General features: G+C 50.0%; 1 protein-coding gene across 6 annotated transcripts in view; it reads right to left on the bottom strand.

Annotated features, from left to right (window-relative positions):
* The window catches only part of CELF1 (CUGBP Elav-like family member 1), a 1228135-nt gene that overhangs the window by 815924 nt on the left and 385630 nt on the right, over positions 1–26581 (bottom strand). For all 6 annotated transcript variants that reach the window (XM_069623101.1, XM_069623100.1, XM_069623103.1 and 3 more), the window contains exons 5-6: positions 26490–26538; positions 25750–25884 (exon numbers count right to left, since the gene is read on the bottom strand). In XM_069623101.1, the coding sequence (XP_069479202.1) occupies positions 25750–25884; positions 26490–26538 (184 nt within the window). The remainder of the gene's footprint in view (positions 1–25749; positions 25885–26489; positions 26539–26581) is intronic.

Genomic DNA, 26581 nt, shown 5'->3' with positions numbered 1-26581 from the left:
ACCAGCTAGAGACTTAATTTCACTTCCATATTGTACCTGTGATCTATAGCTATCCCCCAACATAAAAGCAGCAAATCAGTGTATTTCACCCGTTTTTATTAAAAACCATTTGGGGTAATTTTAGGCGGGAATTGCAAAGTTTGCGAAGTCTCCAACGTGTCATTGCCTGCATCATGTTTTAAACCCTGCCACTCAGTTTCAAACTGTATGCTCTTGGTTATCCATTCTTAGGGATTGTTAGTATATTTGCAATGTTGCTTTAGTGAAGAATTATATTTGCTTCAAGGTTTTTACACACATTCATTATTTTATTCATCCATTTCCAAGTGTTATTAGCCTTTTAAACGGGTTTGAAATCCGTTTTTCTCTTATTTGGGTGGGAAGGTCTGATTTCAATTATGTTTTCTATTTGTCATTCCTGCTGCTTCTGTTTGTCCACTCAGAATTGATTATTTGTGGGTTGAGGGAACCTTGCAGGGGAAATTCTAACTTGAGTGCTATGTTTCCTAAAATCAAAAAGTGCTTTTATTCCCTGGTGTTTTGTATGTGTGTCAATAGAAGGTTAAACTAAGTGCATTGCTTACATTCCTATTGTTATCACACCATTGGTGACTGCTGCCCCATATTAAAAATTGTACGATTTCTGTTGAATTTTAAAATAAATATTGTATTTGACCAACCAGCCTGGTTCAAGGTCCATGGTGACACGGGGTATTTGAAAAGGGGGTGTGATATGAGTGGTGTGCCATCTCAATATGGAATCTAACAAAAATATAAGAATTTCAATTGTGCGCTGCATCCTAGGCCGAGATCAAGGTGTGGGTCGCCCGATTGAAATCCTTAACTTAAGCTTGTACTATACAGTTTTGGTAGCGTGTTGAGCAGCCAGGCACATCAAGATGGGGAATGTGATCTGTAGTGGAGTTACAGTTTCAGTTACAGGTATTCAAATTAACTCTTACACTCAAGGTTTCTTGCATAAACAATGTCCGTTATAAAACATTTATTAGAAGGAAGCAATCATAGTAGCACACAAATATACTTAAATACTGTACACTAGTTTCTGAATCAGACAAGACCCTTTTGGGATGGCCCACAGATACAACCTACACCCAGAGGTGACTTTAGTAACAAGGGTGCTGGGGACATTAATATCTTACTGAAAGGCAAAGGTTATCTGAACATGAAAGACCAATTATTCTCAGACAGTGCAAATACGTTTGAGTTCGCCAGAACAGTCAATTCAATTCAATAGGCTAGGCCAAAGTCAATGGGCTAAACTCTTGGATAGGATAAAGCGGATCTGGTAAGTAAACAAGAAAGTCTCCACACAAGTTTGTAAAAAGAATCATCATATGTTGGGTTATAAGCTGATTAGGCCTGCGAGTTGCAAACATTTCAAGCACTTTCACCGTGAGAGGCAAGTTCTCAGTCTTGTTTTACAGTACCTTTCAATGAATAAAAAGATGCAGCTGATGACTTCTGTTCCTGTTAGCAAAGTTGGTATGCAGAACCCTTTGGGAACACCACACAATTAGGACTACCGGTGCAAGCAAAAACCAACCTTTGGTATAAGTCTGTATCACACACTTTTTGGTAGCAAGCTGAGCAGCCAGGCTTATCCCAAGAGGGAATGTGAGCAGTAGTTGAAGTTACACAGATATATCACAATCACAGTGGTTCAAGTAGACAATTGCACGCAAGGTGCTTGGTAAAAAATATACATTTATTTACACAATCATTTAGAAAACATTCACTAATAGAAATCAACTTTATATGAAACACCAATACACTGCAATACCAAACTAAGTTGTAGGGACAGTTTCCGCTCCCCTGAAAAAGGAGCCAAATGGCACTTCAATTACTTTCAATGGGAATAGAAAACACTTCTGTTAGGCAATGCAACGGTTCAGAGTACCAGGTGAGTCAGTTCAATTCAATAGGCCAGGCCAAAGTCAATAGTCTAGTGTTCTTGGATAGGGCAGATCAGTTCTGGTAACAAATGGAGAAGTCTTTGTAAAAGTTCTCAGAAATAGTTTAGACTAAAAAGAATAATATGCTGGGCCACAAGCTGATTAGGCCTGCAAGTTGGGAAAGTTTCACAAACTTTCACCGCGAGTTAGTATCTCAACCGGATGGCACCGTACCTTAATGTAAAGCAAAAACATGCCGCTGAAGATGTTGGTTCCTGGCACTTCCTGCAGATCTCGCTGTTCCTGAGCCTCAGTCGTGGGGACAAGAGGGAGGACATTGGAGGACTCCTGCATTACACGGGATCGTCTGAGCAAACAAAATGGAGTCACTTTGTTTCAAATACCCATTACTTCAAGACACAAACTGGTTTCCTTCTCCCTGGCTAAACCTTAACCAGCATTGAGACTGGTATCCAGGTGTCTTCTGGGGCGATTGGTCCCACCAACTCAAAAGAAGAAGCCGTCCTTGAAGGAGCTTCTCTGTCGTATGGAGTTCTGGCAATTCCGATTTGCAACAGGGCTTCAACCAGCAAGCAAACGGTCCAGTTGTTGCAGCAGCTGTCCTCTTCCAGCTCGTCTTCGGTTCTTTTGTTCCAGTGGTTGACTGCCTTCCAGTCCTGGAGACTCGCCTTTTAAACAGTTTTCTCCCATTCATTCCAGCCCAGCTGTCACTCACCCAGCAGGGTGGCTGTCCTTGCCGGACAGTCAGCCAGCCATTCACGCCAGAGTGCATTTGGGTCTCCTAGGAGACAGAGCACAGGGAGTTTCGGGCACCTCCCTCACTTTCTGCCCACCCCAGACACTGAAACGCCAAGGGCGGTCTTCAGTCCTGAAGCCCGCCAAAAGACTTGTGAACAAAGGGACGAAACCTGATTTGGCACACAAGAGTTAAACACCAGAAGGAAAGTTCCACAAACGGCGAAAAAAGATGATCGGAGTCTGTTTTTACAGAGGGGTCTTGGGGGCCATATTGAAAAACATGGCGGCCCAGAATTTTTGCTACTGGTGTTTGCGGTCGGGAGAAATCATGGTAGTTTGTTATAGAACCACTGCCACCAGCCATTTCAACAGGAAAGGGTAGCTTTTGACAGCTACAAGAGTGTTTAGACCCAGGGGATACTAAGTAGCCCCTCCAGCACTCTATAGGAAGATAGTGTGTGCTGGGTCTATACATTTAAAGACTAGTAGTCAATTTAACTTTACATTCTCTGGGAAACAGTTTAACCCAGAGAAGGTATTTAAACCTTTGGGAAGTCTAAAACGACATCCCTGTGTCACTGCACTGAGGGTGCTGTGCGACACACATGTAAAGATGTCTATGGAGTTAACTTAAAACTCCATAATCAAAGAAAATAAACAAAAAACAAACAGAATTAAAATGATCAAAGTCCCAAAGCTTAACAAAAGAGCTGGGGGTCTCTAAGGTAGAGAGGAATTAGCACATTTTGAGAACTCGCCCTAACAGCAAAGTGAAGTCAATTTCACGCCACTGTTCTGGGTAAGAGTAGATGATCCCAAGGTATTTAAACCTTGGGAAATCTGAAAGACTTCCCTGTGCAACTGCACTGAAAGTGCTTTGTCACACAATTTTAAAAGATGATGCCTACGGAGTTGGTTAGATTCCATAACCAAAGGAAAGGAACAAGTTACTTACCTGTAACTGTTGTTCTCCAGCATGGGTCTGGCATGGATTCACATGCTAATGAATACTCCCTGTTGTCAGGCCAGGAATCCTCGGTAAACAAAAAAATCAGTATCAGTTTCGTTTCTGATCTGTCTTTCTCAGTAGTAACCAATCACTGGTCTCTGGGTCATACTGCCCCCAGCCAATGACTGCCCTCTCCCTAAGCCCCGCCTCTGGCAGCCATCCTCAGATTTGGTAGCATGCAAAGTGGCAGTATCACCAAGTGAAGAGCCGCAGAGGGGTAGGGGGGAGGGTTCGCATATGAATCCATGCCAGACCCATGCTGGAGAACAACAGTTACATCTAAGTAACTTGTTCCTTCTCCAGCATGGGGTCTGGCATGGATTCACATGCTCATGAATATAAGAATACATAGCAGTACACACATGCACAACCAACGGGAGGTGGCAAAGGCTCAACATTAAGCAATTCTTACATCCTCACCAGGCTCACCTTAGGCGAACAGGTTTCTCAGCACTGCTTGGCCGACCCTGGACGGCTAGGCAACGGCCGGTTTGCCAACCGATGACAGTGCATGATGCAGCCGGAGAGCCATCTGGAAATGGAAGCCTTCGAGAGCGCCTTTCCTTGGTTCACAGGTCCAAAGTTCACAAATAGCTGTGATGTCTTCCGAAAACTCTTTGTGCGGTCCATGTAGAACTTCAGCGCTCCAGCCACATTCAGCGAGTGCAAAGTCCTCTCGGCCGGCGACAAAGGCGACGGGAAGAAAACAGGTAACACCAAGGGCTCGCTGAGGTGGAAGTCAGACGGCACCTTGGGCATAAAGGAGGGGGTGCGTCCTCAGCACCACCCTCGTGTTGTGAAAAGTCAAGTATGGAGGCTTGCGGGATAGGGCCTGGATCTCTCCCACTCGTCGTGCGGAGGCGATGGCCACAAGAAACGCAGTCTTTCACGACAGGAACTTCAACAGTGCCGAATGCAGGGGATCGAATGGCGCCCCCATGAGCCTGGTCAGTACCACGTTGAGCTCCCACGCCAGGGCAGGGGCCTTCACCGGCGGGAACGATCTGAACAGTCCCTTCAAAAATTCCTTCACCAGGCGATGGGACCACAAAGACGCCCGTCCTGTGGTTCTGGGGTTTCGGGAGATCGCAGCCAGATGTATCCTGATGTAGGCGTGAGCCAGTCCAGCATTGGCCAGCAACAGTAGGTACGGCAGCACTTGAGGGGCCATAATCCGTAAAGGTTTCATCTGTGCACGGCACCAGACAGAGAACCTCTTCCACTTATGTCCACAGCACTTGGAGTTGAGGACGCCCTGGCCTTTGCAATAAACACTCTGCAGTCAGCCAGGATATCGTACCCTCCAAACTCTAGTGCTGCAGGAGTCATGCCTGCAAGTTCAGCGACTCTGGGTCGTGATGAAGTATGGCGCCTCCTTCTCTGGAGAGAAGATCCGCGTCCGTCGGCAGCTTGACTGGTGGGGACGCCGACAAGTCCAGAAGGTCCGGGAACCAGATCTGCCTCGGCCACGCTGGTGCACGAGGATCATCCTGCACTGGGACCTCTTGAGCTGGTTGACGAGTCGGAACGGCAACAGAGGGAACGCATATAGGAACAGGCTGTCCCAGGTGAACAAGAAAGCATCGCCCATGCTCCTCGGCTGGGGAAACCTGCTGGCGAACCTCTGGCACTTGGAGTTTGTCGCCGTCTCTAACAGTTCGATCTGCGGTTTTCCCCCCCATCGTCGGAAGAGTCGATCCATTTGATCCCGACGTAGTTCCCACTGGTGGCACGAGCACAGCTCCCTGCTGAGTGAGTCGGCGATGGTGTTCTTTATCCCTGCCAGATGAAAGGGCACCAGAAACATCCCTTGGGCGACGGCCCAATGCCACAGATCCTGGGCTTCCTTGGAGCGGGCTGGGGATCTGGTTCCTCCCTGCATCCGGATGTAGAACATCGTGGTGGTGTTGTCGGTGAAGATTCTCACCACCTTGCCCTTGAGGGACGGGAAAAAGGCCCTGAGGGCCCAGAACACTGCACAGATCTCCAAGAGGTTGATGTGGAGCGGCTTCTCCGGGAGCCAAAGTTCTACGGTGTGCGCGCCCCACCCTTCCAGGGAGGCATCTGTCGTCACTGTTATCTGGTGAGATGGGGTCTGAAAGTCTGTGCCCGCCGTCAGATGAGCGCGGGTGCCCCACCACCGGATCGCTCGTTGGAAGGTCTCGTTGAGCGGGATCCTGTCCTCGAAGCTGCCAATCGCTTGGATCCAGCAGGCGTCGAGGAACTATTGCAGAGGGCGCCTCCAAAGCCTGCACAGGTGCAGGAGGACATCATCCCGAGGAGGGTCTTGATGAACCTCACCCTGGCCACGTCCGTGGCCAGCAGATGCTGCACCTTGCCCAGGATGGCCTTAGTCCTTTCCTCAGACGGCGAGGCCAGATGCGCCACTGTGTCGAGCTTGGCTCACAAAAACAGTGCGACTTGCGACGGGACCAGGTGGGATTTGGGAAAGTTGATGAAAATCCCAGGTCCATGAGCAGCTGAACGGTCTTCGCTGTGTGATCTACGGCGAGCTCCCTTGTCCTTGCTCGGATGAGTCAGTCGTCCAGGTAGGGGTAGATGTGGATCCGCTGCAGGCGCAGCCGCGCCGCCACCGGTGCGAGGCACTTGGTGAACACCCTGGGTACCGACTTCAATTCGAACGGGAGGGCCTTGAACTGGTAGTGCCGTCCTTGGACCACGAACCTGAGGAACTTTCGGTGTCCTTTTAGAATGAGGAGGTACGCATCCTCCAAATCTAACGACGACAGGAAATCGCCCTCCTCCAGCTGTCTCAGCACGTGCTGGAGGGTGACCATCCGGAACTTCTGTGCCTTGATGTACTTGTTCAGTCGTCGCATGTCCAGGATGGGGCGCCATCCTCCTGTCTTTTTCACGAGGAGCCCCGGAGCCTCTTCGGGATGAGCTCGATGGCACCTTTTTTGAGCATCGCCCTTACCTCCAATAGCAGTTGAGGGATGTGATTTTCCTTCCTGGCCACGGGTGGAATGCGGGGGCACTTTTTTTAGAAATTCGAGGGCAGGTCATCCAGCACCCAACGGTCGGTGGAGATGGACTCCCACACGCTGACGAACTTCACCAGCCAGCCTCCCATCGGAGTGCTCCAGTGGGGGCCCGACACCGCTGTCGGTTCAATCTTGCTTGGAGGCTGCTTTGCCGCCTTGGTCTCCCTGGCGACAACGGCGGGGTCCACCGACTTGCCTCGTCCTCTATAGGCTTCCTGCGATGAGGAGAGGGCCATTTGGCGGTATGTAGAGAAGCCACCGCCGAATCCCTTGGAGGCACCCTGCTTGCCTCCGGTTCTCCGAAAGGACGGCCTTCGTTACCGGAGAACGCCTAAGGCCTTAGCTGTCTCTGTGTCCGCCTTGATGGCTTGGAGGGACTCATCCACCATTTTCCCCAAACAGATTGTTCCCGTCGAACGGCATGTTCAAAACTTTGGCTTGTACGTCCTGGCGGAAATCTGTCACCTTGAGCCACCCTCGTCATCTAAGGCAAACGCTGTTGCCTAGCTGGCGGAAACCGGTGTCGGCAATATCCGTTGCCACCGTAATGGCGTGGTCCGACGCCACTTCGCCTTCTTGCAAGATCTCCAGGGCCTCGGCCCTCTTGTCAGGTAGGAAGTCCAACAAGGGGGGGGCGATCTTGTACCATAACTCCCTGTCGTAGCGGATCACGATCGCGAGGGCATTGGCCGCCTTAATCGTTGTTGCCGCCGAGATAACTCGTTGTCCCAGTGCGTCCAGCTTCTTTCCTTTGCCGTCCGGCGGGGAAGTTGACGTTGAGGCCGATTGCCTCCCCACCCCCCCCTTTCTTCTTGGCTGCCGCTGAGACGACAGAGTCAGGGGTCGGTTGTGCCCCAAGGCACAAAAGGGGCCGTGTCGGGGACCCGGTACTTCTTCATGTACCGATCCCTCTTGGCAGGGATCGTAGACTGGTTCTTGAGAAGGGTGAGACCCTAGTCCCAGATATCATCCAGCAGAGGCACGGCGAGGACTGTTTTCCTCTTGGCCTCGCGCCGTTGGTAAAGGAAACCTTCCTTCTCTTTGGGGCAGAGCTGAAAAAGCTTGGATGCCCTGGCAATCATTGCATGGAAAGATCCGATCTTGTTGGGCGGGGAGGCCTGGGCTGGGGGCGATGGGAGCTCCCTCCCGCCGTCACCGCCGTCGTCGTCGGTACCCGTCGTGGCCGTGTCATCCCCAGGGACGGGGGATGTGGGCAAAGGTTGAGTAGGCCGCGAGGGCTGAAAAGGCGGGGCTGGATGGATCCGTCTTCTCTTGTTCGGGGGGGGCTTCCCGCCGAACCTGGTTCCGGAACCTCCGTCAGTGGTAAGGGCAATCTCGTCCTTATCTTCGAACATTAGGATTGGATTGTATCGCTAATAAAATGACTGCCGAGTTATCCTGCGGCCCCGGAAGCGACGGGAGCGATGGCTGACTAGGACCCTCGCCGGTGCCGCCGTCGCTCTCGTCGTCACCTTCGTCGGGATCCCTCCCGTGGGAAAAGGCCTCTTTGACGCCCTTGTCGAGGCCCTCTAAGTCTTCTACCAGCTCCTCCTCGGATGCTGTGTCCGTGTCCACAATGGCCACCGCCCACCCCCCCCCCCCCTTTTTCTGCCGGGGTCTTCACGGGGGTCTTTTCGAAGGGTCTGAAAGAGGCTTCCCTCCGCGGAGGCAAGGAGACTCTGGGCCCCGAGGTCACCTCCACCGGTGTAGCCCTCCACAGGCTGCGCCAAGGCTGCCGCAACTTCCTCGATAGAGGCCTTGGCCGGGTGAATCGAGGCCTTTACCACCTTGTGTGGGCCTGTGGCCTTCACCTTGGGGGGAGGGTCACCGCCTCACTCCCCCTCGGCCGGATCCTTCGAGCTCGACCGGGGCCTCTCGAGAAGCTACGCCGGGTTCTCGGCCTTACTCTTCCCTGAGCCAGAGCGTTGGCTCGTGGTTTATGGCGCTGGAGAGGGGGCGCCCTGCCTGGCAGCCGAGGAGCCCGACTGTTAGGCGCTCCCGGTGCACGCGGACTGCTGTGCTTTGCCTTCTGTTGGGCCCCCGTCGCCACGGTGCCCTCACAGGTCTTAGAAGACCGCTCGGACTTCTTCTCACCCGACTGGCTCTTTCCTTCCAGCCAGTTGGAGAAACTAAGGTGTCGGTCCCTGATGGTCCGTTCCAACATGTTCCTGCAAAATGCAGTCCTTCTCCACGTGAGTTATGTCCTCATGAAGGCAGTAGAGACATTTCGAGTGCTCGTCCTCCTTGAACACATTCTGCAGCTGGCATCCAGGGCAAACCCTGAACAGCTTTCCGGGTGACGAGCTTCCCTTCTCCTGGGCCATGTTCGGGTAGGCCGCAGAAACTTCTGGACTCCTCCAAGAAGCGTAAATTGACGAAATCTTCACCCTTGAGGGGCGTAGAAAAATCGACACAGATCCCCCTTGATCAGATGTAGAGACGGTGGAGCTTGAGGCTCCATTTGACCGAAAAATGAGAAATTCTCTTTGAAAAAGCGTGAAAACGCAGCAAAAGCTCGAGAGGTAAACATGAGGACTCCCAACACTTGAGCATGCAGTAAAAATCTGAGGATGGCTGCCAGAGGCGGGGCATAGGGAGAGGGCAGTCATTGGCTGGTTACTACTGAGAAAGACAGATCAGAAACTAAACTGATACTGATTTTTTCTTTACCGAGGATTCCCGGCCCGACGACGGCGAATATTCATGACCATGTGAATCCATGCCAGACCCATGCTGGAGAACATATCAAAATACAAGCGTGGGAAAAAATGTCAAACTGTCCGGGTAAAAAAAAAAATCAAGTCCTCAAAATCCAGAAAAGTTGCTGGGGGTCTCTAATGTAGAGGGAACTAGAACATCTTTGAGAATTCCCCCTATCAGGGGGCATTTTTGACAAACAAATGGCACCCATGGGTGCTTTACTGCAGCTGCAAACGCAGCCCAGGTAAAAACACAAAATGGTAGTAAAAAATAAACCACTGCCACCAGCCATTAATTCTAAAAAGGGTAACAACATTGTTACATGAGACACTAGACAAATGGGATACTAAGTAACCCCTCCAGCACCCTATTGGAAGATAGTGTGTGCTGGGTCTGGAATGTTACAATTGTAAGTAAAGTCTATTTCACCTTACTGATCTTGGAAACAGTATATTATCCAAGAGAAGGCATTTGAACCTATGGAAAATCTAAGACTTCGCTGTGCCACTGCAGTGAAGGTGCTGTGTGTCAAAATGCAAAGATGCCGCCTTTGGAGTTTGTCAGACTCCAAAACCAAACCGTAACGGTGTTAAATCACAGAAAAAATACATAAGAGTGGGAAAAGGAACAATTTACTTACCTGTAACTGTTCTCCAGCATGGATCTGGCATGGATTCACATGCTCATGAATATTCCCCGTCAGGCTGGGAATCCTCGGTAAAGAAAAATCAGTTTAGTTTCTGAACTGTCTTTCTACTAGTAACCAATCACTGGTCTCTGGGTCATACTGCCCCCAGCCAATGACTGCCCTCTACCTAAGCCCCTCCTCTGGCAGCCATCTTCAGATTTGGTAGCACGTAAAGTGGCAGTAGGACCAAGAGAAGAGCCGCAGAGGGATAGGAGGGAGGGTTTGCATGTGAATCCATGCCAGACCCATGCTGGAGAACAGTTACAGTTAAGTAACTTGTTCCTTCACCATGTGGTCTGGCATGGAGTCACATGCTCATGAATGACAATGCATTACTTACCGTAAAAGCATTTCTGATGATTGTATCTGCTTAGATTCACATGCTGTGCATAGGTCCGACATCCAGTGGTCACTGCGGAGTATTGCATTTTGTTTTTCGTAGTCGAAAAGGGACGTCGACAAGGCGTGTCTGAAATACTATCCCTATAGTGACGTGTGTTGTACCCACAATCCCTCACGCGTCGAGGTCCCTCTGTTTGTATTTTTCTGCCCTGAGGGAGCCTTCTAGACGTGAGTGAGTACAGAAAAGAGATATAAAAGGAAGTCTATGTTCCTTCCATCCGAGCGGGGAGGAAGGGTGGGCGCATGTGAATCTAAGCAGATACAATCATCAGAAATGCTTTTACGGTAAGTAATGCATTGTCTTCTGATGCTTGTTAATCTGCTTAGAATCACATGCTGTGCATAGACTAGCGAGCAGTACCCGGAGTTGGAGGTGGGTTATGAGAAGGAACAGTAGAGAAAAGATGTCTTAATACTGCCTGACCCACCTGGAGTCAGATCTCGAGTGTGCATCTAGACAGTAGTGTTTTGTAAAGGTGTGCACAGAACTCCAGGTAGCCGCTTTGCAGATGGACTCAGGGGGAACATTTGCAAAGAATGCTATGGATGCCCCTGTGCCTCGAGTAGAGTGTGCTCTAGGCTTAAAGGACAGTTCTCTCTTAGCAAGAGTATAGCAGAGAGTGATGCATTGAACAATCCATCTAGAAATAGTGGACTTTGAAACTGCATCCCCTTCTCTTCCTGCTGCCACCGAGACGAAGAACTGATTAGTCTTCCTCAGTGGTCTCGTTCTTTCCATGTAGAACATGACCGCTCTGCGCACATCTAGTGTGTGTAGAGTTTTTTCTCCCAAGTTGGAAGGATTTTGAAAGAACGTTGGCAGTTCTATAGACTGGTTTACGTGGAATTTCGATATGAACTTCGGAGCAAACCTTGGGTGCGTGCGTAGAACCACCTTATCTCTGTGAACTGTAACGAAGGGGTCTAGAACAGAAAGAGCCTGTAGTTCACTTACCCTCCTGATGGAGGTGATAGCTATTAAAAAAGCAGTCTTAAGAGTGAGGTCTTTAAGAGATGCTTTGTGCATGGGTTCGAAAGGTGAGCCCATGAGTCTGGTAAGTACCACGTTAAGGTCCCATCCGGGAGCTGGGTCAGCTATCGGGGGGTGTATTCTCTTTATTCCCTCCATGAAGACCTTTATAACAGGGATCTTCCACCAAGACACCTTGAGTTGGGAAGTGGTGTATGCGGAAAGTGCCGCTAGGTGGACTTTAATGGAATTGAACACTAGACCTGAATCCAACAAGTGGGTCAGGTATAGAACAATATGTGTGGGAGAGCAGTCAATCGGGTTGATGCTTTTTCCTCTGCACCAGATGACAAATCTCCTCCACTTGCTAGAGTAGCAGTGGCGAGTGTTAGGTTTTCTGGCTTCCCTGAGGATGTCCATGCATCTCTGCGGGAGCTGTAGATGTCCGAATTCTATGATCTCAGGAGCCAAGCTGCTAAGTTCATGTTCTGGGGGCATGGATGCAGAGTCCTGCCCTTGTCTTGTGACAGCATGTTGTACGGGCAGGGGAGTTTCACTGGGGGAGATAGAGACATCTCCATCAAGTGAGCGAACCATGGCTGTCGGGCCCACATTGGGGCCACCAGTATCATGGTTACTTGTTCCTGGTGCATCTTGTGCACCACCTTGTTGGGAAGGGGAGTCGGGGGGGAAAAGCGTAAACAAATTTCCCTGACCATTGCATCGACAGACCGTTCCCCTTGGATTGGTTCTGGGGGTACCTGGAGGCGTAACTTGGGCATTCTGAGTTCTCCAGGGTTGCGAATAGGTCCATTTCTGGGAATCCCCATTGTGTGAAGACGTCGAAGACTATGTCTTCGTGCAGTCGCCATTCGTACTCTTCGGGCAGGGGGAAATCTCTGCTGAGTTTGTCTGCCAGCAGATTGAGTTCCCCTGGTACATGTTCTGACAGTAGGAACATGTTTTGAGAGCCCACTTCCATATATTTTGGGCCAGTTTGGACAGTCCTGGAGAGTGGGTGCCCCCCTGCTTGTTGATGTAGTACATGGCTGTGGTGCTGTCTGTAAGGACCAACACAGTTTTGCCTTGTAGGTGTTCCTGGAAGGCTTTTAGCGCCTTGAACACAGCTAGTAGCTCTAGTAGATTTATGTGTTTGGATGCTACTTTCGGAGTCCACACTCCGTGAGCAGTCTGATGGGATAGGTGAGCCCCCCATCCTGTTAGGGATGCGTCTGTGGTTAGAGTGGCTTCCGCCGCGGGTGTGGCAAAGGGTTTCCCTTTTTCCAGGTTTTCCTTTGTCCATCATCGTAGCGAGAGAACAAAGGCCTGCAAGACCACCACTGGATCGTCCCATAATCCGCTGGCCTGACACCACTGGCTGTTGAGCCACTCTCGCATAGGGCGCATACGCAGGCGCGCGTGAGGTACCAAATAAATACACGACGCCATCATGCCTAGCAAGCGCATTGCTTTGCGTACCGTCACCTCTCGACCGGTCACATATTGAGGGATCTGAAACAGCATGTTTTGGACCCTCTCGTTGGAGGGAAAGACGAGGCCGTCCTTTGTTTGAATTAGAGCCCCTAGGAATTGTTTGATTTGGCTGGGGTCTAGGCTGGACTTCTTTTCGTTGATGGAGAAGCCCAACTGGAACAAAAGGTCTACAGTCTTTTGGGTATTGGAGAAGCATGTTTCGTAAGAATCCCCTGTTATGAGCCAGTCGTCGAGGTAAGGGTATACCGGGATGGATAATCTGCGCAGGTGGGCCGCTGCCACTGCCAGCACCTTCGTGAATACCCTTGGTGCTGATGCTATGCCGAAGGGTAGCACTCTGAACTGATAGTGTTTGCCCTCTATCATAAACCTGAGGTATCTTCTGTGCGCTGGCAACATTAAAATATGAAAGTATGCATCTTTCATGTCCAATGTTGTCATGTAATCTCCCTGTGATAGCAGTGGGATCACTTCCTGTAAGGTCACCATACGAAACTTCTGGGGTTTGATAAACTTGTTCGCTGGGCGCAGATCTAATACAGGGCGCATGGTTAGATCCTTTTTGGGTACAAGGAAGTACACTGAATAAATACCTTCCGTTACCTGAGATAGAGGCACGACCTCTATGGCTCCTTTTTCCAGCAGTTGTTGTACTTCTTGGAGAAGGATGGCAAGGTGTTCCGGTGTCATGCGTCGTTCCCTCGGGGGTCTGTATGTTGGGGAACTGTTGAATTCGATGCAGTATCCGTGGGCTACGGTGGAAAGTACCCAGCGGTCTGGCGTTATTCCCTCCCATGCTGGAAGAAAGGATGTTATCCAGCCCCCGACCGGTGTTGCATGGGAGGGGACGCGAATCTTCACGTCACTTGGTGTTATTGTGGGCTTGGGAGCCTCTGGGGGTGGACCCCCGCCCTCTCCCTTTGCCCCTGCGCTGTCCTCTTTGGCTGTACTGCCCACTATTGGTCTGGTAACTGGTGGCAGGGTACTGTTGCTGCTGATTCTGCTGTTGGCGTTGGCCACGAAAAAAGCGTTTGTTGCCATAGCCACGTCTGGTAGTGGGCTTAGAGATCTGGTCAAGAGTCTTGATAGTATCGAACTCTTTTTTAGCCATTTCCAGAGCCTCATCCACCGCCTTCCCGAAGAGGTTTGAGTCTTCAACAGGTTTATTTATTAAAGACGCCTGTGTCTCCGGTTTGAACCCTGAGTTGCGCAGCCATACATGGCGTTTTAGGAGTATTCCCTCAACCAGGGAACGTCCCGCTGTCTCAGCAGCATCCAGAGAGTTCTTTACAATACTCTGGTTGACCTGGGTTCCTTCGCCAATAGTTGAAAGCAGGCGTGTATGTAGTGGTTCCGGCGCTTCTTCGGCGTCCTTGCGCAGTTTGGCCCACTGCCCGTCCGCGTAGCTAGCTAACAAAGAATTGCTGTTCGCAATTCTTGCCGAAAAGGCAGCCGAGGATGTGACTCTTTAAGCAAGGGCATATAACCTCTTGCCCTCCTTGTCAGGTGGTGCCTCACTGGTGGACAGCGGCACCCCTGCCCTCTTCCTTGTATTAGTTACTACAAGGGAATCCGGAATGGAATGTCCCCTGATGTACAGCGGGTCTGAGGGTGAAGGGGTGAAAAGTTTTTCAATCCTTGGATTGACTCCTCTGATTAGTGCGGGTGTGGATAGCGAAGGGATGATTCTTCTCTTCACTGAAGCGAGGAGGGGAATGGTCTGGCTGACTGGGGGTTTCTCCTTAATTACTCTTTCCACAAAGTCTATTTCCGGAGAGATCTCCCCAGTGTCCAGTTCGAAAGGTGCTGCTGCTCTGCGCAACAGGGCATTGAATGTGGGCCGATGGTCAATGGGGGACGTGTTTCTAACAGGTGAATTGTCAGGAGGATTTAGGTTCAGGACATCAGTGTCCGAATATACTAATGGGAATTGCCAGGGATGAGCAGGTCCTTCTTCTGGATTTTCTCCGAAGCCTTCTCCTACCATGTCTGGGCTGTCTTCCAGACCTTCCTCTTGGTTCTGTCCTCCTTCATTGTCCACAAAATCATCCTCCTCTTCTAAGTATTGTTCCTCACCAGTGAGGTCATACACATTATGGAAGTCTAAGGGTGTGTCCTGCCTCGGGTATTTGGCCCTGGGGTCCTCCTGAGGCCCTTCTCTTGTTCTCTTGGGAGTGGGAGGGTTCTGGGTGTTCATAAGCCTCTCCATGCAGAGATGGAGCCTTTCCATGGTTTCATGGGGTACCCCTGAGCGGTCTAGCGGAGGAAAATTAGTGTTATCTTGCGGAAAACGGCTCGACCTCTCCCACAACGTCGAGGAAAGTGTCCCGTCGCCCTCCGAAAAGCCTTCTGGTGTGCTGGGGGTCCCCCCGACTGAAGGGGGTAGTCCCTGTTTTTCTTCGGGCTTTTTCGGCGTGTCTTTCGACCTTTGCGTAGCGCTCGACGTGTCTTTCGGCGTACGCTTCTGGGCGTCGGCCACAACGATCCTCGCCAAGCTCTCTGTGACTCGTTTGTCAGCGGAGGGCTGTGGTTTCGACGTTACGGGTGTCGAACGTTCTACGGCGGCGTGCGCTCTTTGCTGGTGCGCGCCGGCCGATGGTTTGGGGGCGGCGCCCTTATTTGCCGAAAGCCCAGTCGCTGGTCGCGGCTGCGAGAGGGGCTTCGAACCCGAACGGTCCGAGGAGGCCGCCGGTGTAACCTGCGTCTCCTTGGGCGCTGATGCTTTCTTCGTCTTCAACGAAGAAGAGCTATGGGTTGTGTGTTTATGTGTTGTATCGTGTGCGTCAGTGTCGCCGGGGTGTTCATCCCCATAAGCAGGGCGTGAGCCGAGCCCGTCGGGGCCGGGGACAGACGACGAAGAGCGCGAGCGCTCTTTAGAGGGGTGTACGACTTCCGTAGCGGAGGTCGTGTTATCACGTTCCTCGTCACTGTCGGTGGTAGCAGCGGCGGGTGAAGACCCGGCCTTCGACATAGCGTAGGCCGCCCACCTCTTGACCCTACGGTGTTTTAGAGTCTTTGGCTTTAGAAGCCGACAAGCCGAGCAACCCTCCTCTACGTGATCGAGGGGCAAGCAGCGGTTACACCGTGAATGCTTGTCCTTCCAAGTAAACTTGCCCTTACAAAGTGGGCAAAACCTAAAGGGTGTCCTCTCCATAGCCGAGACAATAAACCGTGATAACTACCGATAGGGAAAGGAAGGGGAAAAGGAAAGGCATTCTCAGAAAAAGAATCAGATGTCCCACGACCCCACTCTCCCTACTGTATTTGGCCTGCGAGGCCAGGCCACGTGTTCGGCAACGCCGAAGGATCTCCTCCGCTCGTCCCCTCCGTCGAAGATCTTGCTCGGCGGAGACAGCTTCACAACTGCGTCCAGGGAGGGGTCGATATATTAAATCTTTAAACAGGAAAAAACGACCAAAGGTCGAGGAGATGGAATTTGCAAGGTCTCTCGAGGAGCTCCGCGTAAAGGCGACCAGTAGCTGGGCGGAAAAAAACAATCTGAGGGACCTCGACGCGTGAGGGATTGTGGGTACAACACACGTCACTATACGGATAGTATTTCAGACACGCCTTGTCGACGTCCCTTTTCGACTACGAAAAACAAAATGCAATACTCCGCAGTGACAACTGGATGTCGGACCTATGCACAGCATGTGATTCTAAGCAGATTAACAAGCATCAGAAACAAGAATACATAGCAGTACACACATGCAACCACGGGAGGTGGCAAGGCTCAACATTAAGCATCTCTTACCTCCTCACCAGGCCCACCTTCAGGCGAACAGGCTGGCAGCACTGCCTGGCCGACTCTGGACTCCTAACTGGAATCCCGGTCGACGCAGTAGAATCTCGTGAAGGTGTGCGTCAACCTCCACGTAGCAGCCCTGCAGATTTCCAGCAAGGGCACCCCAGATAGGAACAACGTGGTAGCAGCGATCGCTCTGGTTGAATGAGCTCTCGGACAGCCGGGCAACGGTCGGTTTGCCAACCGATGACAGTGCATGATGCAGCCGGAGAGCCATCTGGAAATGGAAGCCTTCGAGAGGGCCTTCCCTTGGTTCACAGGTCGAAAGTTCACAAACAGCTGCGATGACTTCCGAAGGGTCTTCGTGCGGTCCCCGTAGAACTTCAGCGCTCTAGCCACATCCAGCCAGTGCAAAGTCCTCTCGGCCGGCGACTAAGGCGACGGGAAGAAAACAGGTAACACCAAGGGCTCGTTTCAGATCAAAGTCCGACAGCACCTTCGGCATGAAGGAGGGGTGCGTCCTCAGAACTACCCGCGTCTCGTGGAATGTCAGGTATGGTGGTTTACAGGAGAGGGCCTGGATCTCTCCCACTCGTCATGCGGAGTCGCTGGCCACAAGAAATGCTGTCTTCCACGATAGGAACGTCAACGGTGCCGAGTGTAGCAGCTCAAATGGCAGCCCCATGAGCCTGCTCAGCACCACGTTGAGCTCCCACGCCGGCGCCGGAGCATTCACCAGCAGGAATGACTGGAACAGTCCTTTCATGAACTCCTTATTTAGGCGGTGGGACCATAGCGATGACCGCCCCGGAGTTCTGGTGTAGCGGGAAATCGTCGCTAGATGGATCTTGGAGGCATGAGCTAGCCCCACCTTGGCCAGCGACAGTAGGTACGGCAGCACTTGAGGGGCTGTAATCCGCAGGGGGTTACTCTTCTGTGCACAGCACCAGACAGAGAGCCTCTTCCATGTGTGTCCATAGCACGAGAGTCGAGGACGCCCTGGCCTTTGCAAGCACCTCCTTGCAGTCTGCCGGGATATCGTACCCTCCAAACTCTAGCGCTGCAGGAGCCAGGCTGACAGGTTCAGCGGCCCCGGGTCGTGGTGGAGGATGGCGCTCCCTTCTCTGGCGAGAAGATCTGTGTCAGTCGGAACCAGATCTGCCGCAGCCATGCCGGTGCAACGAGGATCATCCTGCACCGGGACCGTCTGAGTTGATGGATGAGTCACAGCAGCAACAGCAACTGTGGGAACGCATACAGGAATAGGCGGTCCCAGGGGAATGAGAAGGCATCGTCCATGCTCCCCGGCTGGGGAAACCTACTGGCAAACCTTCGCCACTTGGTGTTCGTCGCTGTGGCGAATAGGTCGATCTTGGGATTGCCCCATTGTTGGAATAGGAGATCCACTTGATCCTGCCGCAGTTCCCACTCGTGGCAAGAGCGCAGCTCCCTGCTGAGCGAGTCGGCAATGGTGTTCTTTATTCCTGCCAGATGAAAGGGTACCAGAAACATCCCCTGGGGGACGGCCCAGTGCCACAGATCCTGGGCCTCCTTGGATAGGTCTGGGGATCTGGTGCCTCCCTGTTTCCGGATGTCGGTGAAGATCCTTACCTCCTTGCCCTTGAGGGACGGAAGGAATGACCAGAGGGCCCAGAACACAGGTCGGAGCTCCAGGACATTGGTGTGAGGTGACCTCAAGGCCTCTTGTGTGGAGATCTCCGGTGTAAGCTTGCCATCCCTCCAGGGAGGAGTCTGTCGTCAGCGTCTCCTGATGCACCGGGGTCTGGAAGTCCATGCCTGCCGCCAGATGCGCATGGAGTCCCACTACCGGATCGTTTGGCGGAAGGTCTCGATCCGGTCTTCGAAGTTGCCCGCCACTTGCATCCAACGGGCGTCGAGGAACTCTTGCAGCAGACGCATCCGCAGCCTGCACAGGCACACGAGGTAGATTCACAAGGACATCAAGCTGAACAGGGACTTGATGGACCTCATCCTAGCCACGTACATGGTTGACAACCGTTGCACCTTGCCCAGGATGGCCTTCATCCTTTCCTCCGATGGAGAAGCCAATCGCGGCACTGTGTCGAGCCTGGCTCCCAGGAACAAGGCGACTTGCGATGGTACCAAGTGGGATTTCACAAAGTTGATCAAGAATCCCAGATCTGTGAGCAGTTGGACAGTCTTTGCTGTGTGCATGATGGCGAGTTCTCTTGTCTTCGCTCTGATGAGCCAGTTGTCCAGGTAGGGGTAGACTAGTCCCCTGCAGGTGCAGCCGTGCCGCAACTGGTGCGAGGCACTTGGTGAACACTCTGGGCACCGACTTCAGTCCGAAGGGAAGGGCCTTGAACTGATAGTGTCGCCCCTGTACCACGAATCGCAGGAACTTTCGATGTTCTTTTAGAATGGGGGTGTGAAAGTAGGCATCCTCCAAGTCCAGCGACGATAGGAAGTCTCCTTCCTCCAGCTGTCCCAGCACGTGCTGGAGGGTGACCATCCAGAACTTCTGGGACTTGATGTACTTGTTTAGACGACAAAGGTCCATGATGGGTCGCCATCCTCTGGTCTTTTTCCTTACGAGGAAGTAGCAAGAGTATACTCTGTAGCCCCAAAGCCTCATTGGGACAAGTTCGATGGCCCCCTTTTTAGCATTGCTCGTACCTCGTACCTTCAGTAGCAGTTAGAACGTGTTCCTTCCTGGCCACAGGTGGAATACGGGGGCACTTCCTTAGAAATTCCAGTGGGTGCCCGCGGGCCAGGGCATCCAGCACCCAACGGTCGGTGGAGAGGACTCCCACATGCTGACGAAACTCGCCTGCCTCCCACCAGGGTGCTCAGGTGGGGGCCCCACGCTACGGCCGGTTCAGCCCGGCTTGGCCAGGGCCTTGCCCTCCTTGACTACAACGTAGGCCTCCTGCGACGAGGAGTGGGCCGCCTGGTGGTACGGCAGGTAAGTCCAAGTTGAAGCCATTGTCGGCGGCCAAGAAGAAAGCAGCGAGGGCGAGACGACCGAATCCGGGGACGGCTGAGCCCTAAGGCACATGGAGGCGGAATCCGGGACCCGGTACTACTTCTCGTACCGGTCTCTTGACAGGAGCCGTGGACAGGTTCTTCAGGAGCATCAGCCCCTCATCCCAGATGTCGTCCAGTAATGGAACAGAGGACAGTCTTCCTCTTTGCCTCACGCCGTTGGTAGAGGAATCTTTCCTTCTGCTCTTCGGGGCAGAGCTGGAAAAGCTCTGATGCCCTGGCGATCATGGCGTGGAAGGAGCCAATTTCGTCGGGTGGGGAGGCCCGAGGGGGGGGTGAAGGAAGGGCCATCCCGTAGTCACCACCGTCATCCGTCGTTGCCGTCTGTTTCATCCCTCGGTACAGGGGAAGGAGAGGAAGGCTGTGAAGGCCATGCAGGCTGGAAGGGAGGGGGGGGATGAGTTCTCCTCCGCTTGCTTGGTGGACTTTCCAACATCCAGGCTCCGATGTGTCATCCGTTGGGGTTAAGGGCAACCTTGCCCTTATCTCCGTACACAAGGCCTGAATCGCCATCAAGATCGCTCCCGAATCGTCTTGCGGCATCGGCATAGGCTACGAAGGAAGCGACGGTTGAGGATCCTCTGCCCCCGCCACGGTGCGCAGTTCCCCGTCGGCACCGCCGTCGCTTTCTTCGTCCGACTCGTCAGGATCCCTCCTGTACGACCGGACCGCCTCGAACTTCTTGTTCAGGATCTTTGCAACGCCAGCCAGCTCCTTAATGGCCACACCGCCCCCACCCCCCTCTTTATCCACCCGGGGGTCTTATCGATGGGCTGAAAAGATGATTCCGTCCGGGGTGGCAGGGAAACGCTAGGCCCCACTGGGGTAGCCTCTGCCAGGGCCGCCACAACTTCCTCGATAGAGGCCTTAACCGGGTGAAGCAGGGTCTTCGCGACCTTGGGTGCACCTGAGGCCTTCACCCTGGGGGGGGGGGGGGAGACGGTCACTGCCTCGCTCCCCCACGGTTGTCTCGGTCGGGATCGACCAGGGCTTCTCCCGAAGCTTACCCAGGTTCTCAGACTTCCTCTTCCCCGAGCCAGAGCGTTGGCTAGTGGTTGATGGATTCGGTGATAATGCGCCCTGCCTCGCAGCCGAGGAGCCCAACAGATTGGCGCTCCCGGTGCCCGCGGACTCGCTGTGCTTTGCCGTTTGTTGGGCCCCCGTCGCGCCCTCAAAGGTCTTAAAAGACCGCTCGGACTTCATCTTCTCACCTGCTGCTGGACTCTTCCCCTCCAACCAGTTGGCGAGGCGAGTACCACGATCCTTCTTAGTCCGTTCGGACATGTTCTTGCAAAACGCACAGTCCTTCTCCACGTGCGTTTTGTCTTCGTGAAGGCCGAGGCATCGAGAATGCTAATCCTCCTTGAAGACATTTTGTAATCCGCATCCAGGGCAACTCCTGAAAAGCTTGGATCCGGTTGTCGTGCTTCCTTAATTTTGAGCCATGTCTACGCGGGGTAGGCGTCTAAGATCTTCTGGTATCCTCCAAGAAGCAAAACTCAATGAAAACTTCACCTTTGAGGGGCATAGAAATTCTGAAACAGGTCCCCGTTGATCGGAACTAGAATCCGTGGGGCTTGAGGCTCGATTGACCGCAAAAATGGAGATTAAACTCTTTGAAAATTCGCAAAACGCAGTAAAAGCTTGAGAGCCATAGCACGAGGACTCCCAACACTTGAACGTGCGGTAAACATCTGAAGATGGCTGCCGGAGGATGGGATTAGGTAGAGGGCAGTCATTGGCTGAGGGACAGTATGACCCAGAGACCAGGGATTCGTTACTAGTAGAAAGACAGTTCAGAAACTAAACTGAAACTGATTTTTTCTTTACCAGGGATTCCCAGCCTGACAGGGAATATTCATGAGCATGTGAATCCATGACAGATCCCATGCTGGAGAAATGTCTCTCTCTCCATGTTGAAAACTAAAAAGTCCTAGAGTCCAGCAAAAGTGCTGGGGGTCTCCAAGGTAGAGCGGAATTAGCACATTTCTGAGAATTCTCCCCAACACCCTTACAGGCTCGCCACCTCTTGAGATTGACACTGCTGCCTCTAACTGGTTTGGCTGCAGCTCACAGAGTTGTCCCAGTCACAATATAGGTTGGCCTTCTATACATCTGTTCCCCAGAACAGAGTATAGCAAATAGGTCCTTAACAGCTACCATAGTACATTTCAGTCAGTCAAAAGTTATAGGAAACTAACTCTAATCACACACTATGGAGAGACATAAAAAGCTCACCCATAAAAAGAGTAAAAGACTAGGTGAAGGGAAAAAGATGCCCACTCACCTAGGGACAGGGCTTAATAATTACCAAGCCCAAGCAAAAGGTTCTGGTGTTGACTCAGGTCAGGAAGATCATAAAGATGATAATCTTACTTAACACCTGCTCTTATCGACAGATCCAGAAGCAAGTGCCCCTTTGCTACCAGGATTTTGAAGACACTGCTGAACCAACCAGATACCTTGTATGTCAGAATCTCAGGCAAGAGCCCTTGTTCAATATCCTCCACCTAAAAAAATCCAGGGGCATATGTTGCTTCCAATACTGCAACCGCACCAATACATTTTACTGTCCCACTCCTTCTGGGCCTAGCTCCACTCTGTTGTGACTTTACATGTTCTTTATTAGTTCTTTCTTAAGGTCTTCTCCAAGCCAACCTCATTCTCAGAAGCTGAATCGACTATCTCATCTGACTTGCCTTCCCATTCCTCTAGCCTGACCCCTAACCTGGAAATCACTTGATTGAGAATGATCCCTATTCCTCTCAAAGTCTCCCCTGCACCTCTTGAGCCCTATATGGTCTCTGAACATGCAGAGCAACTCATCAGGAAACTTCAGATCACCTCTGTCAGGTCCAGTCTTGAATCTTCTTGCAGGAGTGATGCTGGCCCACCAGACCCCCTTGATGTGCCTGCTCAATAGTCTTAAAATAAAAACTACCAAACTGGCAAACCCAAGGGGAAAGGGGAAATGGAGGAGAAAAAAACAACTGCAGATCTTCACTGGTTCTCAAGACACGACACAGGCTCCCAGAATAATTAGACTCAGTAGATGGGTTACTCTCTCTGAAACTGGATTGATGAAGTTTCATCAGTATGTGTCGTCTGTGAAATCTAATCACAAGAATACACAGATTAAAATTACTCTATTCTGTATGTAGACTACTTCTATTTATATAATTACAAACTATGATCTTGTACCTGCTGCCTATGCCTGATTGCTGATAGGCATTAATGGTCTTAAGATAGATATTTATTCGAAGAAAATAAGTATTAAGTGTAATTCAATATTCTTATATTCTTGAAAACTTTGGTTTTCCCCTGGCTTAAATGTTGCTGTAACTCAGAATGGACTTGCTTGAAGATTTAAGTTCTAATAACCTTCTGATGAAGATTTTATTTAGTCACTTGTAGTCTTTTCACTTTTCTTTTCTTTGGAGTTAAACAAAATGTGGAGAATATTTGCTCAAATAAAAGTTCATGAATCACTAATACAAAAACTCTTCTGATAGAATTACTTTCAGCTTTCTTACTTATTTGTACTCCTTTGAAGGAAAAAATGTATCTGCATATATATTTAGTTCAATTCTGTAGGCTTCCGATGCTCCGAAGGAATTTGATGACTCAACGCTCTGCAAACAAATAACAGCTGATCTGAAGAACACGACGTTACGCGCTAACAGGACGGAGTTGAAAACTGAGACACGAAGCAAAAATAGAACTGCGCTCTCAGGAAGTTACTGGTCACACGTTACGACGCTCAGCCGCTCCACATTAGGAAACGAATACACAGAAAATGCCGGAACTCTGACACAATGCCATTAGAAAACGCTAGTACGCCAAACCAGGAAGTGCACACTAAAATCGGGACATACGCAACTTACGCAAACGGGTCCTTTACTCTAACTGAACTCCACCGTTAAAACGAATATGAAAGACGCGCGAGCAATCTAATAGATACTACTACATTGAAGTTAGAATAACACGCGTATGATATCCAAAAGATATTAAACTAATACAATACTAAATATGGCGTTCTAAATAATCCCATCTTAAATACACGATACAAAACTAACACTTACTATAATTTTCTGCACACGCAGCCGCAAGAAAAAATAAAAGTACATTTGTTTTCTTTCATAAGTTACACGTGCAGATGAATACATGTAATAGTTCATTTAACAAATGCAGATAAGTACAGTTTTAGTTCTTAAAAAATAAACTTCTCCTTGAGTTAAGCCAAAAGGTATGAACATTTCACTTTAAAAACTTCGCTTGCTTCATCTGTAGCTTGTTCTTGCATTTCAACAATGACTTCTTCTTGAAGGATTTCTCTGTAGTAAGCATTCTCACTAGATATTCTTCTCAAAAAGGATTACTATAATTACTTATACTAAATATTAAGAGAACTATAAATCTGCCACCTTCCTCTATGGAAACTGGAATGAAAGGCAGTTTAGAATTCTGGCCAATGTTCCAAACTACCTCACAATTCTTCTCCTCCAATCTTTGTTGCTGAACTGAACCTCCATCTTGGCTTGGGGAAATGGGCACCTTCTATATATTTATAATTAAGGAAACTTATATAAATATTGACATGTTTAAATCTGAACCAAAACCCAAATATCACTCAACCAATTCTCTTATATAAATATGTGATGATGAAGGCTAAAAAAATAAATGTTTACTAAACTCTCCTTAATGAGTTTTCTAGTGTAATGTCTCTTTGAACATCTGTAAATGTGCCATGGGATCCTGACAACCTACTGCAGAAGAGTTTTTTTTTCCGGTCATAGGTTATTGCTCTGACTCTGTGGTGCTGCTGGAGAAACTTCTTCATAAACTTCTTCATCCCAGGGCCTATCCATCTTTCAAGTAGCTCTTCAAGGCTTCCATCTAGGGGAACTTTCAAAGTAAACCCTTTCCTGCCACAGACTGACTTAACTGTTGGTTTCTACCTGAACTTTCTAGAGAAGCTTTTACATACCGTTTACTTCCGCCTATTATCAAGGAGGTACTCAATATGAACTCTAAATAATCCTTACTTTAAACTGCATTGCTAACCTGATAGATTGCAGCCCTTCGGTTTTGCAAAGGGCATGTGAGAACTGCTTTTCTCCATGCATGTTCTTACATACAGGTTATACTTTTATAAATGTATGTGTGGACATTGTTTTACTTGGTATGAGCCACAAGTGTGCACCATTCCAGTGTACCTCTACCTAATGTTAGAAATGGGCTGCTCTGCCACAACTACCACTTAAAAAAAAATTAAAAAAAGAGTGCTAAGCTTGAAGGAGTCCCTAGCAGTACCCTCGTCGGGAAGATCCACCTAAAGACTGACCACAGGACTTAAGGAAACTCTTCATAACACCTGAAAAAAGGTATTAATTGCTTTAACACTGAACATGAAGCAAACAAATAAAGCAAAAACTGACAGAGCAGGGAAAAACTGCTTGTGAAAATCAACAGAACATTTGTAGGAACTCTAAGGAAGCACAACAGTGTTGCATTGCCAGGAATGCTTTTGGTTAGGATTTACTTGCAAATCATGCTCAGTGATACAGCCAGGTCAAACATAAGTCAGGGGACACAGACTTTATACTTTCAAATTAACACAACAAAACAGGCTTAACATTGTTGCAGGGTTGTCTGTAGGGTGGTTTAGGACACCCTATAGAAACAAGTCTTGACTAAAGGAAAGTAAAACTTTGCTGGTTTCAGGCGTGGGCTGCTTGCTAGCACTCTGAGCAATACTACAAATTAGGCAAAAGAAGCTTAAGGAATCCCTGTACATAAAACTATGTCAATGCCCAGGCGTGGACTCAAATAGGACACAGGAAGGCTCATGACAGCATAAACTCGGTACAAGCCCTGTGGCCCCTCCCCACCAAAAGGAAGACTGTCCAAGGAAGTTTACTCTTTAAAAAATGTTTTCTTTTTTTTCAGACCACACGTCTCATGAGGTGCATATACAAAACTAAGTATTAGCAAAGCATAGCTCAGGAAGCGCGCATAAAAAACAAGCAAATCTTACCACGACTCAGCCCATCTGGACCACGCAGAATTCGACACTCTTCCACTTGACCATATGGAGAGAACATGCTCCTGATGTCATTTTCATTGCACTTCTTAGAAATCATGCCCACAAATAGCTTCCTGTCTTCCACAGCTAGGACAAGAGGACATTTTTACAAATCATTTAAACAGTGTTCACAAGTCCCTCAAATACTAACAAGTTGCTACTGATAAACTAAAGTTTTCTAGATCAGACCCAGAGGGCAAACCTGGGGATTACTATTTGTACAGGTCACAACACACACTGACTATCAGGCGCTTTACAATTAAACCCCCACCCCCCCTCCCTCTTCACAAGGCCAGAGGCTGGCAAAAGCTTTTAAACACAGACTGCCAAAAATACAGATATGGGGACCCCAAACATGCTTATCTCTTACACTTTAAGTAAACTAAATGCTTGCTTCACAAACCACATCTGCTGATGGAAGTTGAAAAATATTCAAGGGGACATACATTATGGTTCAGAGAGGTTAGGTTTAAGTGTGGGAGTGGGAGAACTAACAATGATTTCCTATGTAATTCATAGCGAAAATATATGCCTTTAGAAACTGATGGATTAAGGCTTTGGGTGGAAACCTCAGAGGGGCCATGTCCGTGCATTTGATAAGCTTGAGGTTTTCAAACAGTCAATTCAAACCTCAGTCAGAAATAGAAGGGTTTGGAAAAATGAAGTGCTACATAATGCCCCACGCAGCTTACCATTATTCTTCTCGCTGTCAGCTGGCTTCATCTGAATGGGATGGTGCATCTGAAGATAAAATACAAATCTCAAAATGTAATCACAACAAATA

The sequence above is a fragment of the Ambystoma mexicanum genome, chromosome 11 (genome assembly GCF_040938575.1).
Source record: "Ambystoma mexicanum isolate Mex_15411 chromosome 11, UKY_AmexF1_1, whole genome shotgun sequence".
Lineage (NCBI taxonomy): Eukaryota > Metazoa > Chordata > Amphibia > Caudata > Ambystomatidae > Ambystoma > Ambystoma mexicanum.
This window is presented reverse-complemented; position numbering and strand designations above follow the sequence as displayed.